This window comes from Mustela erminea, chromosome 1 (assembly GCF_009829155.1).
Source record: "Mustela erminea isolate mMusErm1 chromosome 1, mMusErm1.Pri, whole genome shotgun sequence".
Taxonomy (NCBI): Eukaryota; Metazoa; Chordata; class Mammalia; order Carnivora; family Mustelidae; genus Mustela; species Mustela erminea.
The window spans coordinates 39,938,751-39,952,072 of NC_045614.1; the positions used below are offsets into that span (position 1 = coordinate 39,938,751).

Here is a 13,322-nt window from a genome sequence, read left to right on the forward strand (position 1 = left end):
AATAGAAGTTATACATTTCTCATGTTTCCTGCCTTAATTTGTAGTTCTTTTATTGACTACCTATTCATATTCTGTGGCCAACATTCTACTGAAACACTAGTTTACTGACTGTCAAACTTGGTTCTAACATATGTTACAAAAAAAATAGCTTTTTAAAAATATATGTGTCTGAAATCCAACACACATATTAATAGCCCAAGACAGTATCTGATTTTTCAATGTGGAAGACACAAATTGAGTTGATATGGTCCCCCAATTTATAAGTACTCTTCTACTAGACACAATGTTATTTATTAAGAAATCGCCTCTAATTCCAGCTCTAAGTTCATGTACATGCTCATGTACATCCCTACATTGATGTGGGGATGCCTGGGTGGCTCAGTCAGTTAAACAACTGCCTTCAGCTCAGGTCATGATCCCAGGGTCCCGAGATCGAGTCCTGCAACAGGCTTCTTGCTTAGCAGGGAGCCTGCTTCTCCCTCTGCCTGCCGCTCTCCCTGCTTCTGCTCACTCACTCTCTCTCTCTCTGACAAATAAAATATTTTAAATAAATAAAAACATGAATGTAGATCACTTCTCTTAAATTCACTGCAAAATGTCAAGACATAAATTTTCTCTAACATCAAAACTCTCCCCAGTTTCATTAAGAAACATGGCTGGCTTCTCTTTAGAATTGAAGGTCATCTAACCAATAGTTCTCAAAAATTGTGCTCCTTAGACCAACACTAGCAGCACTAACATCACCTAGTAACTTCTAAGAAATGCAAATTCACAGGCCCTACCCCAGGCCTACTTAATAAAAAAAAAAAAAAAAAACCCGGAAGGTGGTGGGTAGAGCCAGAAATCAAGCAATGTGTTTCAACAAGCATTCCAGGGGATTCTGATATATACTCAAGTTTGAGAACCACAACATTAAACAAATTTAACAGAAAAACATTAAATCTGGATTGCCTTACACACTTATTCTTTTCATTTAAGACTTTGGCAAAGTTAATCATGCCACAGATACTAAGAATTCAAAGATATATTTTCATTCTCCCCCAAAGTAAAAAAAAACCCAAAAAGAAAACTGGAAACTGGATGTTAGCTTTATTTCCTACAAAAAGGAATCCGTAAAACCATGAAGTGATCACAAAAATTTCCTTAGAAGAAAAACCCAAAATGAACCATATAAAAACCAGCAGGTCAGAACTGATGTCTTTCAAACCAGAGACTCAATTAGTTTTGTATCGCACACTGCTTGATACTCCCATTCCTACATGGAACTACAACCTACAACACTTTGAAAATTCAATGAACTAGCATATTAAACAGCACCTGGAAAACTATAATTACTCAAATATTTGTGGTCCAGGGAATAAATAAATAAATTGGTCAAATAAAAACAATTCTGTATGGCAGAAAAAAAGTGACCTTTATGTTGTTTTGTCCCCTAACTTCTTATAAGCATGTATTACCACCTTCACAACCAAAATAAAGGAGAATCATGACAATATGTAATGATACAGGAAAACACCCTACATCAGTTATTTTTAAGTTTTACCAATGCACTGATAATCTCTCTCCTTCGTGTAATAAAAATTTATAAAAGGCTGGGTTACTACCAGATAAACAGAGTTCCAGCCTTCATGCTTACTAAAGTCTGAAATTCAAAGTGAATACATTGAGTATTAACCCCATTACAGAGGTGTGTTACTATGGTAGCTACTTCCTATCCAGCTGTGTAAGTGTCCCATTTTCCTCCAAGTAAGACCTGAGCAGGGAGCCCAATGAGGCTCAATCCCAGGACCTCGGGATCATGACCTGAGCCAAAGGCAGATGCTTAACCAAATGAGCCACTCAGGCACCCCAAAACAATAGAACTGTTTGGTTTTGACTGAAGGTAGTTTCAGCTGAATTTTTATTTCTTGAAACCTTGAATATTCCGGCAGACTTATGCTATTAAACACTTTTAGTTCTATAAAAGAATGAACAGTGTATAAACCTTATACCCTATATATGAAATCTGATCTCTTCTTAGAAACAGTCACCAGGTTTATTTTCTCCATGACTAACCACCAAGTACTCAATAGGTTTTAAGGTCCAATACAGGCTGATAAAATTGGCATCCTACATCACCTTTAATTTCCTGTCCCTCCTAAAAGCTACTTCATCTTAAAATGTATTGCTAATGCTCTTAAATTATAAAGTTCTAAGTAAGTTTTTTTTAAAAACATATCCCTTCTACCTGTTTCTTTTCTCAACCAAAAGATCATTTAAATAGTTTTTCTAAAATGATAAAGGGAGGGAAAGAGAGCATTATCTAATCCTATTGAAAAGTCAAAATTTCACTTGTTTACCTTGTGATTTCAACTATTCATGATTTCTGACTAACACTGCAGTTTTCTTGCACTCTTTATTGACAATTCTTCTTTGACATAACAGTCAATCACTGCATAGAACTGAAATTAAAGCTAAATAAATGAAGTGAATGATTAACAGAATTAATCCAGATTACTAAACAGAATACACTCTATGCACAACTTCCAACTTATAGGTATATTAACACAAGAGAACTTACATGATGGACAGCATAACCTCTGTATCAATACCCAACACATTCTGTACCCATTTCTAAACTACTTTTTAGATGCCAGGTTACATGCACACCCATCTAGTTCCTTAAAAGTGATTTTGTACATGACTGATCCTCTGCTTCATTATCTGATTTATAAGACTTTTGGCTGCTTAAATAACCAAATGGGCAACCAATAAGGATCAGGAATCATCAGAGTTCTTGTTTAGGTAAATGTGCTCATGCTCTGAAGCTCCAAACCACTCCAGGAAGTACTTTAAATGCACTGCCCTACAGCGTCCAAGACTCAAGTTCTGTGTTTAATTTCCAGCACATGTTTAGAAAAACAAAACCAGAAAAACAGGTATATTACTTTTAAGGACGTACTTCATAAAGACAACTTTCCCCTAAACTAGTAACGTTACACACACAGGATTCAAGCCCCAATATGAAAGCTTATTTATTACATAAAACTTTTAAACTAATTGGAACAGTTTTAAGGGGGATTCCAATTGAAACTCGTCTTCATCTATTCCATATACACTTACTGAACCCGTCAGTGCCAGGCAATGTACTACATTATTAAGAAAAATAAAGCTGTGAAAAGAACGGCCCTGACCTCAGGGGAGCAGCTTGGTGGCTCAAGTCAGTTAAGCATAGGACTCTTGGTTTCCACTCAGGTCATAATCTCAGTGTCATCACATGGAGCCCCACATGGGGCTCTGAGACTGCATGGAGACTGCTTAAAACTCTCTCCCTCTGTCCCCACCATCCCTCCCCCTCTCTCAAATTAAAATAGTAAGTTTTTTTTTTTTTTTAAAGGTTCTACCCTTAAAAAAGGTAGAACATAACAGGTGTTATGTTCCAGGTAAAACAAGTAAAAACATAACAGGTGATCAAATAAAAATTCTGTTCAAGTGTTAAGTGAGTTATACATGATTCGGAGGGGGAGGCAATCAAATAAAAATACAATTCAAGTGTTAATAATGAACTACACCTGACTGGAGTGATGAAAAGGCTTCCTGAGACATCTAGTACAAACAGTAGTGAGGCAGGACACAGAAGGAAGGAAAAGCATTTCAGAGAAAATCCAGAGGTGTGAAGGTATGGAAATGAGGTATCATGGTCCATGCCTGGGAAACAAGCAGTTTGGCAGAAAGCGCCCGCGCGCACACACACACACACACACACACACACACACGCTATATGTGGAGGGCAGATGGGGTTTGGTGGCAGTCTGCTTGCAGAAATCCTAAAGGGACTTGAAAGGACTAAATCAGAAGCCCCTTGTGATGCTTAGTACTTGAACTTTATCTTAAAGGCAACGAGAACTAGGAGGTAATTTAAGTGGACCAAGCAGAGAGAGTTGGATCTGACTGCCATGAGCATGGATGCATAAGGCTGGTGACGGTTATTATACAATAAATGGGAATTACCAGCCTGTGGGGAGAAGTGGAAAGGTGTGGATGACATCTGAAGTGAAGGAAGAGCTGAAAAGGATGTAGGAGGAAGCAAATTACTAACTTATATCAGCCTGCACAACAAACTACATCTAAGAATCATAAATCCCAGATTCAGTAAGGCCTTTCCCAATATACCCACAAAGACCAACTATCTCTACCATGTACTCATTTATTCCATGCCTACCACCACTGGGTATTCCTCACACCACTGAAGATCTTTGTCTCGCCTTTTCAACATGTTAGGTTCCCTGAAAGCAGGCATTTTTTATTTACTTAACCAATGACTTGAAATATAAATGACTGATAAAACACTACAACTGATGAAGCAAAAGCTTACTTCATTTATGTACTGTAGAAATGTTCCACACACCAGCCTTTATCCTTACACTCAATGATGTGTGAATTTACACTACAGCTGAGAGAAAACACCTATGTTCAAGTATGTAGGTAAAAGATACCAAGGAGATATCCTATTTCTATAATGTGTAAGGGTCTACATGCAGAGTTGAGCTCTAAAATAGTCTTAGGATGAAAGAGCAGCACTGGTAAATTCAGACCCATGCACACAAACACAGATGAATCTCAGTAAGGCAGGCCCAGGAGTGCATCTAACTGGATGACTCCACTTACACCAAATTCAGAAACATGCAAGAACAGTGGCTGAAGTGATTGTCAAGAGTGTATCATAGGGGCGCCTAGGTGGCTCAGTGGGTTAAAGCCTCTGCCTTCAGCTCAGGTCATGATCTCAGGGTCCTGGGATCAAGCTCCCTGCTTAGCAGGGAGCCTGCTTCCTCCTCTCTCTCTCTCTCTCTCTGCCTGCCTGCCTGCTTACTTGTGATCTCTGTCAAATAAATAAATAAAATCTTAAAAAAAAAAAGGAGTGTATCATAGACTCTGGGGTCCTGGGTGCAAGTCACATCGTGTGTTTACCTTGTGAAGGTTCCTCAAGCTTTTGCTTATTGATTTGTGCATTTCTCTGTACATATGCTACAGTTCAAAAATTTTACTTAAAGGGGTGCCTGGGTGGCTCAGTGGGTTAAGCATCCAACTCCTGACTTTGGCTCAGGTCATGATCTCAGGATCCTGGGATGGAGCCCTCAGTCTGGCTCCGGGTTCAGTACAGAGTATACTTAAGATTCTCTCTCTCCCTCTGCCCCTGCGGAGAGGCTCTCAAATAAACAAGTATCTTTAAAAGAATAAATAAACCTTAAAAACAAACAAAAACAAAAACAAAACCCTCCTTACCTAAAAAAGAAGGAGGGAACTTCCTGATGGGGAAGAAGACTCCACAAACAAAAAGGCCCTGGTGACAGAGCCAAAGAGAAAATGAGAACCAAAAGACTGCAGGACGTTTCAGACTGCAAAGAACTGCAAAGAATGTTCAGACTGTAAAGGAGACATTTAGGGATCCACTATTACCTGAAGTTCTAATGAACTGAGGTAGTGCTGACAACCTCCTCAAGTAGCTGCCGTTTACCAATAGTTTTTATTAATCTTGGAATTTCTTCAGCACTGACAGAAGCACAGGATAAATGTATGCCTCATGAGGAATCCACTCCAACCTCCCATCCCAGTAACTGACAGGATACACTGACAAGTTAGCTGGCCTGGCCTCAGTATATAGCAGGCAACTAAGGAAAAGCTAACTAGCCTGTATACAAAGGTTCCAACTTTAAATTGTCCCCAACTCAATGAGCTAAATGGCAGGGGCTACAGAAATAACCTACAGAAGTAACGATTCCTTGCTCCAAAAGAAAGGAGCATGCATGCTGCCTAAAAAGGCCAATGTGTACCTTAACACTGTCTAGAAAGAAGTTCTCATCACTCCGCAGTTCCACATTCTGCTCTGATTTCTCAAAACACTTGCCACTGGCCAAAATTATTTTATTTTTCTGTTTACTTGCTTATTTTCTCTTCTTCTCCATAGTACTTCAAACCCCATGAGAACAAGGACCTTGTCTGTTTCTCCACCACTGTACACCAGAGCCCATTTGGCTGTGTGCTCAATAAAAATTTGTCAAATAACCACAACTACCCAGGTAATTTACTTTAAGGTCACCAAGTATACATAAGATCAAGTCAGTACCAATAAATCAGTAAGTTCAATGTAATAGCAAATACAAAATAAATTATCACCGTTTCTGGATAAGAGTGATCTTTAAAAACCTACCAGCTTTGAGGCCAAAAGGTTTGGTAAAGTTTGATGGTTCAGAAGACACGTAATTTTTCCATGTATTTAATGTATTTATGCATTTATTTATAAATGTATAAATGTAAATATTTATACATATATTTATAAATAATGTATTATTTCCATGGATTTAATGGAGAAATTTTATGAAAGGCAAACACTACAGTAAAACCCACGTGACCTAAGGAGAAAAACCACGGTGGTGGATGATCCGAAACCATAGGAAAGAAACCTGGCTCTAGTCCAGGTTAGGTACACCCCACCCCTGCTTTCTGGGAGTTTCTTACCTGAAAATTATCATCTCCGGGAGATGCACTTCTGAAGCAAGATCAGAACTTTCACGTCTCACTAAGTATGTATGTTTTCCCCTAAAACTTCTAAAGTACTTCATGACTATTCATGGGCTATTGAGTTGTCAGGCTACCTGAATTTGAGGAGAGAAATGTCCAAACTTAAAAACTACAAAAAATGAGGGAGTCGGGGAGCCTGGCTGGCTCAATGGGTTAAGCCTCTGCCTTCAGCTCAGGTCATGATCTCAGGGTCCTGAGATCGAGCCCCACATCAGGATCTTTGCTCAGCAGGGAGCCTGCTTCAGCCTCTCTCTACCTGCCTCTCTGCCTACTTGTGATCTCTCTTTCTGTCAAATAAATAAAATCTTAAAAAAAATTAAAAAAAAAAAAAAAGATGAGGGAGTTGCAGAACAAAGGAAATGTTTTCCAAACAAAACAGAATACCAACTTCTAATTCAGCATCCTGAGTACCAACTTTTTTTTAAAGTGACATAATTTTATTACACATCTAAAGTATTTCCTCACTTCTGTCTGCAAAAGCTCTAAAAACTTTTCAGAGATGGTATGCAAATAAACATGATTTGAACCCAGTATCACAATAAAATCTGGCTCTTAAGACTAGACAAGTTCTAAATCTATATTAATTACCCAACACAAAAATTTACCAACTTTCAAGTGAGTGTCATTTAAGCAGTAGCTGAGGGTCAAAATGCAGCACTATGATCAAAGAGGCACGAATCAGCTCCCCCTGCTGCAGCAGTACCCTGGCAATCTTTATTTCCAACAAAGACATTATTGGATTCAGGGAAGTAGCAAGACCGAAGCAAAGTACATTGAATCTACCACCGAGTCTAGGAAGTTACTCTGCTCACACTCACGAACTTCCACTTAACAAAATGGTTAAGTAAAGTTGTTAATATGCAGGGGTTTTTCATTCTAAAAGCTGATGGCATCATCTTTCATGAGACTGGCAAACCCTACTTTATCTATCTCCTATTATCACCTAGGGAAGGGAAGAGTTTCCTCCCCACCCACAGCCACCTTAAATATACACTCCTTTATTTCCTGTGTTGAAAGGCTTAGGGTAGAGTTCTCTCAGCATGGTGAGGAGGCAACCTTCCCGGGAGCAGGTAACCCCTCCATGTTTTTAAGTTGTATCGCAGAACAAACAGGAGAAAACCATAGGATGTGATGGAAATCTTCCCAAACTGATTTGTGGTGATGGTTGCACAAATCTTTAAAATAACTGAAATTCAATGAATCATGCACTTACTATTAGTGAATTCTACAGTATGTAAATCATACCTCAATAAAACAATACAATAATCACCAGCAAGGAGCAGAGTGCGATGATATAGTTAGAAAAAGGAATGTATCTAAGACCCAAAGAGACCCTCCATATAACTGACACATCTAGTATAGACCACTGTTTCCCCCGAACGTCAGTATCCTATTAAGTATATCCTCCTTCTTCCTTTAACACATTCCTTTGGAGCATCTGACCTCCTTCCATTCTGCTCTGTGCTGCTCCAGTAAGAAAAAAGACCTTATGAATCACTTCCATGAATCTACCTGGAGAATTCAACATATAAAGTACACATGGCAATAACAATAAAAAGTTGGCAGGTGAACTTATAGAAATCAATTCCCTTTTCAGAAGAAATGGGAAGGAGGAGGAGGCATCCTAATTGATTCCCCAAGCCAGACTGCTCCAATCTCCCACACAGCACTTTATTTATACCTCTCTCAGAGCCTTTAAAACTTGGATTCTGCTCATCCTTGAGCATTTCTAACCAACCCCCCCCCCACCCCTCACCAATGTCTTGACCAGTATCTTTCACATCCTAGGAATTTAATAAATGCTCTTTGGGTAAGAGTTATTATTCTCCTCATTAAATTAAGTGACACCAATTCTATCCTCAAAGGGTAAATACAGTTCTGTGTCCTGCTGGACCTACTACTAATTAAACTCTGACTTCCTTCTTGACTTGGTAGATTATGGCAATAAAGACAAAAATGATGAACAAACTCCAAAATGACCACTGGCTAAGCCAGCAGCTAGGCTGTTGTTATAATATGAATAAGAAACACCAGCTCAGAGCAATAAAACCCAATTTCTACGCCAGCCAGCAGGTTAACATAACCCTTTTATTATTTTTAAAAGTTATTCTAAAATCACAAATTTTTGCCTATTACTCACCATCCAAACCCAACAAGTTTTCTACTGTCATCTAATTAAAACTATGCAAGACAAAAAGTATTAAATCTTTGAAGTACCAAAAAAATTACAGGAAAATCACAGAGTGATAACTAGTATGGCAGGGAAATTAACCAACAGTTTTTACACCTCATAACCCCTGGATGAAGACCTGTTGAAAGTCGCCTTACCGCATGAAACCCATTTCTAGCCTAAGAAAGCCAAAATGTTGTCTGTTTCCAATTAAAGATGGCTTCAAGAATAGATCTCAACACCAAAAACACTGACAATAACCAAGATGAAACAAAAAGGCCACGTAAGGTATCGCAACTTTTAATAAGAGTGTTAAGTCCTCAAATCTTGGAATCTGTGTTCAAATCCTACTCAACCAGAGACCTCAAAAAATTACACGAAAACCCTTAAAGATAAGAGATAAGTATCCTGGTTCCTGAAATATTTCGTCTTTAGTAATTTAATGTATCTGTTAAAAAACTGAATTTCACTATCATCATCTGTAACTCTGAGAAAAACATCTCTATTGCTTTTAAAATCAAAACCTCCCACATGCTTCCAAAAAGTTGATAAGTCAGATTTTTTTTAAAAACATGTAGAAACTGAAATGCATTTCATTATAAGATAATTATTCCCAGCAATACATCAGATGTAAACTTGAATTTGGTTTTGCTCTTCACCAGTTAAGTTCTCAAGTTCTTAGGAGTTTCCTAGTCACTTACTTGAGCATCATCTACGGTAACACTCAAAGCAAAACCACAATAAAGAGGTTTGGCCTCTGAGGGATTCTACATGTAAAAAAAACATTACTCATAAATAAAATACAATCACTATTGCTTTAAATAACAAATACATTTCTAAACTTTCATGCCATTTGATGGAATTCCCTGTTTCAGAGAGCAAAACAAAATCTATTAAGCTCCCAATAAGTGCTTTTTATTTTAGCAAAATTTATTCTATCGTAATACAAAAAGTGACATGAATTTGCTGTAAAAACTTCTGGAAAAATATTGTTAGTTCTTGAGTACTTTCATTCAAAACACTCTTTATTGAAAGAGTTAGCAGAAGTCGCAGAACTGCTCCACCAGTAATTGGACCAAATCATCCCAGAATTATCTTCTTTAGGTTACCCAATATCCTAGGTAATCCCAAGTATAAATAAAGCAGTGAAACCCTGGAAGGATACGTTTAGTCAAAGAATAACATCAGTGAGAACTATGAAGTACTGCAACACAATCATACTGGACCACCACCGACTCAAAAACAAGTACCTGATGAAATGAGACTTCTGGCAATCAACTTCTATCTTCAAGGATCCTCTAGGCACTCCTCCCCAGCTTTCACACCCATATACCCCAATGCCTTTCTATGAAATGACATCAAGAGTACCTTTACTTCAAACTCCAACATTAAGGACACAAACTGCAGATTCAATTTAAAAGATGACCAGAAGGCTATAGAATCAGCTTTGACATTTTATCCAAATATATCTAAACATTAAACATGGAGTAGTTCAACTCGTTTTGATACCTGATGCGATTTACTACCCTCACAAAAATGAAAAGGAATTCTCAACATTCTTTTCATTGTAATAAGACTTTAAACACAGAAAAACTTCAATAGTCTATTCATTTCACCATTTTGCAGAATCGTCCTCCATCACCCCTCTGCATAAGATAATCAGGAAAAAAAAAAACCACACACACAAACTGACAGTTCAGCTTTCCAAAAAAATGCACTTGCTTTATCAAACCCCAACATTTATTTTCCAGTACAAGAAAGTAACAAGACAGTTGCAGCTCAAGACAGGAAAAGCACAACAACAGCATTAACTGTACGTCCACCACTAAATCGCTCAAAGAAAAAATTCAGGGCAGGCAAATTAAAAACATTCTACACATGGTGAAAATAAAAGGTCTAAACTCCTACAATCCATAGCAAAAGCACTGCTTCCTCTCTTTTTGAGCCAATGCCAATAAGCCAATGGATACAAGTGTCAAATAAATCCAGCCTGTTCGAAATAAGACGAAAACCTGGAAAAATTCCCTCCCATAAATCATTCAGTGAATAAGACCGCTTTGCACACAACACAAAATACACACAACCAAAACCACACATCAACCACCCCCAAATGCAAAAAAGCCATAATCAACAAGTTGGAAAGAGGGCTTGAAGTATAGCTCTCCACCCTCTCCCCGACCTTAAAAAACAAAAAGTCCTTCAACAAAAGCTAACACAGATCTTCAAGTACCTGGTGGAGGTGCCTTTCCTCACATCGCAGATGCTGCATTTAAAGGCTTCAGCGCTGTTTCTGAAGGTGCAGACGCTACAATCCCAAAAGCCTTCGTCTGCCGCAGGTTTCGCTTGTCTTTTTGGCCTTCGGAGGAGTGAGGAGTGGGGGAAAGGGGAGGGAAGAGACAGGGAGCAGGAAAAAGGGGGAGAAACAGCAAAACACAGACGCTGGTGAGCCGTCGCAATTTCGCAGGAATCTAGTGCTGGAAACTTCGCTTGGGCGACCACCCACCCACCCTTTCCGGGGACCAAAACAGGGACTGGGGAGGGCACGGGGCGCCCCCACCGGCACCCTGCAACCTCCGGGCCCGGACCGTGCTGCCTCGCACAGCAGGCGGCGGCGGCGCCCCGGGAAAGGCCGCGGCGGGCGCAGGAAGCGGGCGGACTTGTGGACTTGAGCGTGGGGCTGGGGGGGCCGGCAGGGGAGCCGCGGGCCGGATCTGGAGGGGGCGCGCAGGGGCAGCCCGAGGCCGGCGGCGGGGAGTGGGCCGGCTCCTTCCCTCTCCCCTCCCATGCTCGCGCCCTCCCTCCCTCCCCACCTGGTTAAATCTCCCTTTGTCTGGGAGGAGTGGCGGCGGCGGCGGCGGCGGCGGAGGGCGGCTGAGGAGGAGCCGCCATGGCTGCGGCGCGCACGGCCGCCGGCCCCGAGCGGGAGCGACACCGCCTCCCGCCGCCGCCGCCGCCACCGCCCGCCGCCGCCGCCTCCCCCCGCCCCCGGATCTCCATCTTAGCAGCGCCTCCCCCCGCCCCGGGTGGCTCCGGGGCCTAGTCGTCGCCGGCCCCCGCCCGCCCCCAGCCCTCCCTCCCCTTCCGCCCCCTCAGCTCCGAGCAGGTACCTGGTCGGGCTCTTCTTGTCGCCCATGGTCATGGATGGGCTGTACCCCCGCCCCCCCCAAAGCCGAAACCGGCGCCGCTCGGAGGAGAAACGCCGTCCGGGGAGTCGTCGCGGACCGGCCCCCCTCCCTCCCCCGCGCCCGCCCGCCCGCCCTCAGCCGCTGGGGCTCGAGCTCCGGCCGCCGCCGCCGCCGCTGCTGCCAGTCTCCGGACGAGACTAGTCCCCGCCAGCGCCGCCTCCGCCGAGTGACTGACGAGGGGCGGGGCCGGGCGCCGCGCGTCACGCGCCGTGTAGCCAATGGGAGAACGGCGGCCGGTGCCGCGAGGGCGGGGGCGGGGCGCGGGGGAGGGCGTGGCGTGGCGGACGTGGGCCGGGCTGTCGGTGTGCGTGCCCGGGAGTGTGTGCGCGCTGGGGGCGCGCGTGCCTGCTGGTGGCCCGGCGGCCCGGCGTGGCGGAGCGTGCGAGCCCGGCGGGGCGCACGTGGCCGCGCCCGGGAAGCGGCGATGGGCTCCGGACCCTGCGCGTCCACCTTAAGGGGCTGTCGCGGCCACTGGCCCCAATCGGCCCCCAGGGAAGTAGTTCCGTGCAGTTTGCGCGTGCCACTGGGGCTTGCAACTGCCGAGCCGCTTGCTATGCCTCGAGGCTTGTAGTGCCCCGGGGGCCGGCGGGCCTCTTTCTTTTGGCCCGGGTTCTCAAGCTCCCTTCCTCTCTTCTGCCACGAGGAGCTTTGTATCAGCCTCTCCTAAAGTCCGGGCCTCCTGCCGATACCCCAGTCCTAAGCCCCCTTCCAGGCCCCTGAGGCAGGAGAGAACTGTGCTGTAAGGGTGTGGCACAACTAAAGGTTCCCCGAGCCTACACTCAGGGACACCAACTCCCGCTTGAGAGCCCCCCACTCAACCTAAATAGGGCGTTTCCCTAGGGAAGTTGCTGTTCAAATCCTGATGGCCACATGCCAGCAGTCTAACCTTGTGCCTCAGCTCCTTCATCTGCAAGGTGAGGCTAACAATCCTCCTCCTGGGGTCGTTTGGAAAAATTCAGAAATACAATGCACGAAAAGCACGCAAGTGAGTTCCTGGCACTGAGGAAGGACCAATATAAAGTATTGGGTTAAGAACTATTGGAACTGGGTCTGGGTTGAGCACCATTTCCCGCCGCTTTGGACAATTCTTGAAGGTGAGGAACAGGCAGTACTGGTTACTTTCTGACCACCTTCAATGGGCGCCTGTGTGGCTCAGTGGGTTGAGCCGCTGCCTTCGGCTCAGGTCATGATCTCAGGGTCCTGGGATCGAGTCCCGCATCGGGCTCTCTGCTCAGCAGGGAGCCTGCTTCCTCCTCTCTCTCTCTCTCTCTGCCTGCCTCTCTGCCTACTTGTAATCTCTGTCTGTCAAATAAAATAAATAAAATCTTTAAAAAAAAAAAAAAAAAAAAAAAGAATGATTGCCAAGGGGCACCTGGGTGGCTCAGTGGTTAAGCCTCTGCCTTCGGCTC

The 13,322-nt window shown here is 43.0% G+C and overlaps 1 protein-coding gene across 1 annotated transcript in view; it reads right to left on the reverse strand.

Annotated features, from left to right (window-relative positions):
• The window catches only part of RYBP (RING1 and YY1 binding protein), an 81,435-nt gene extending 69,383 nt beyond the window's left edge, over positions 1 to 12,052 (reverse strand). Inside the window, exons 1-2 of the mRNA XM_032324991.1 lie at positions 11,836 to 12,052; positions 10,959 to 11,084 (exon numbers count right to left, since the gene is read on the reverse strand). Of these exons, the coding sequence (XP_032180882.1) occupies positions 10,959 to 11,084; positions 11,836 to 11,867 (158 nt within the window). The 5' untranslated portion in view covers positions 11,868 to 12,052. The remainder of the gene's footprint in view (positions 1 to 10,958; positions 11,085 to 11,835) is intronic.
• Between the last annotated feature and the right edge of the window lie 1,270 nt (positions 12,053 to 13,322).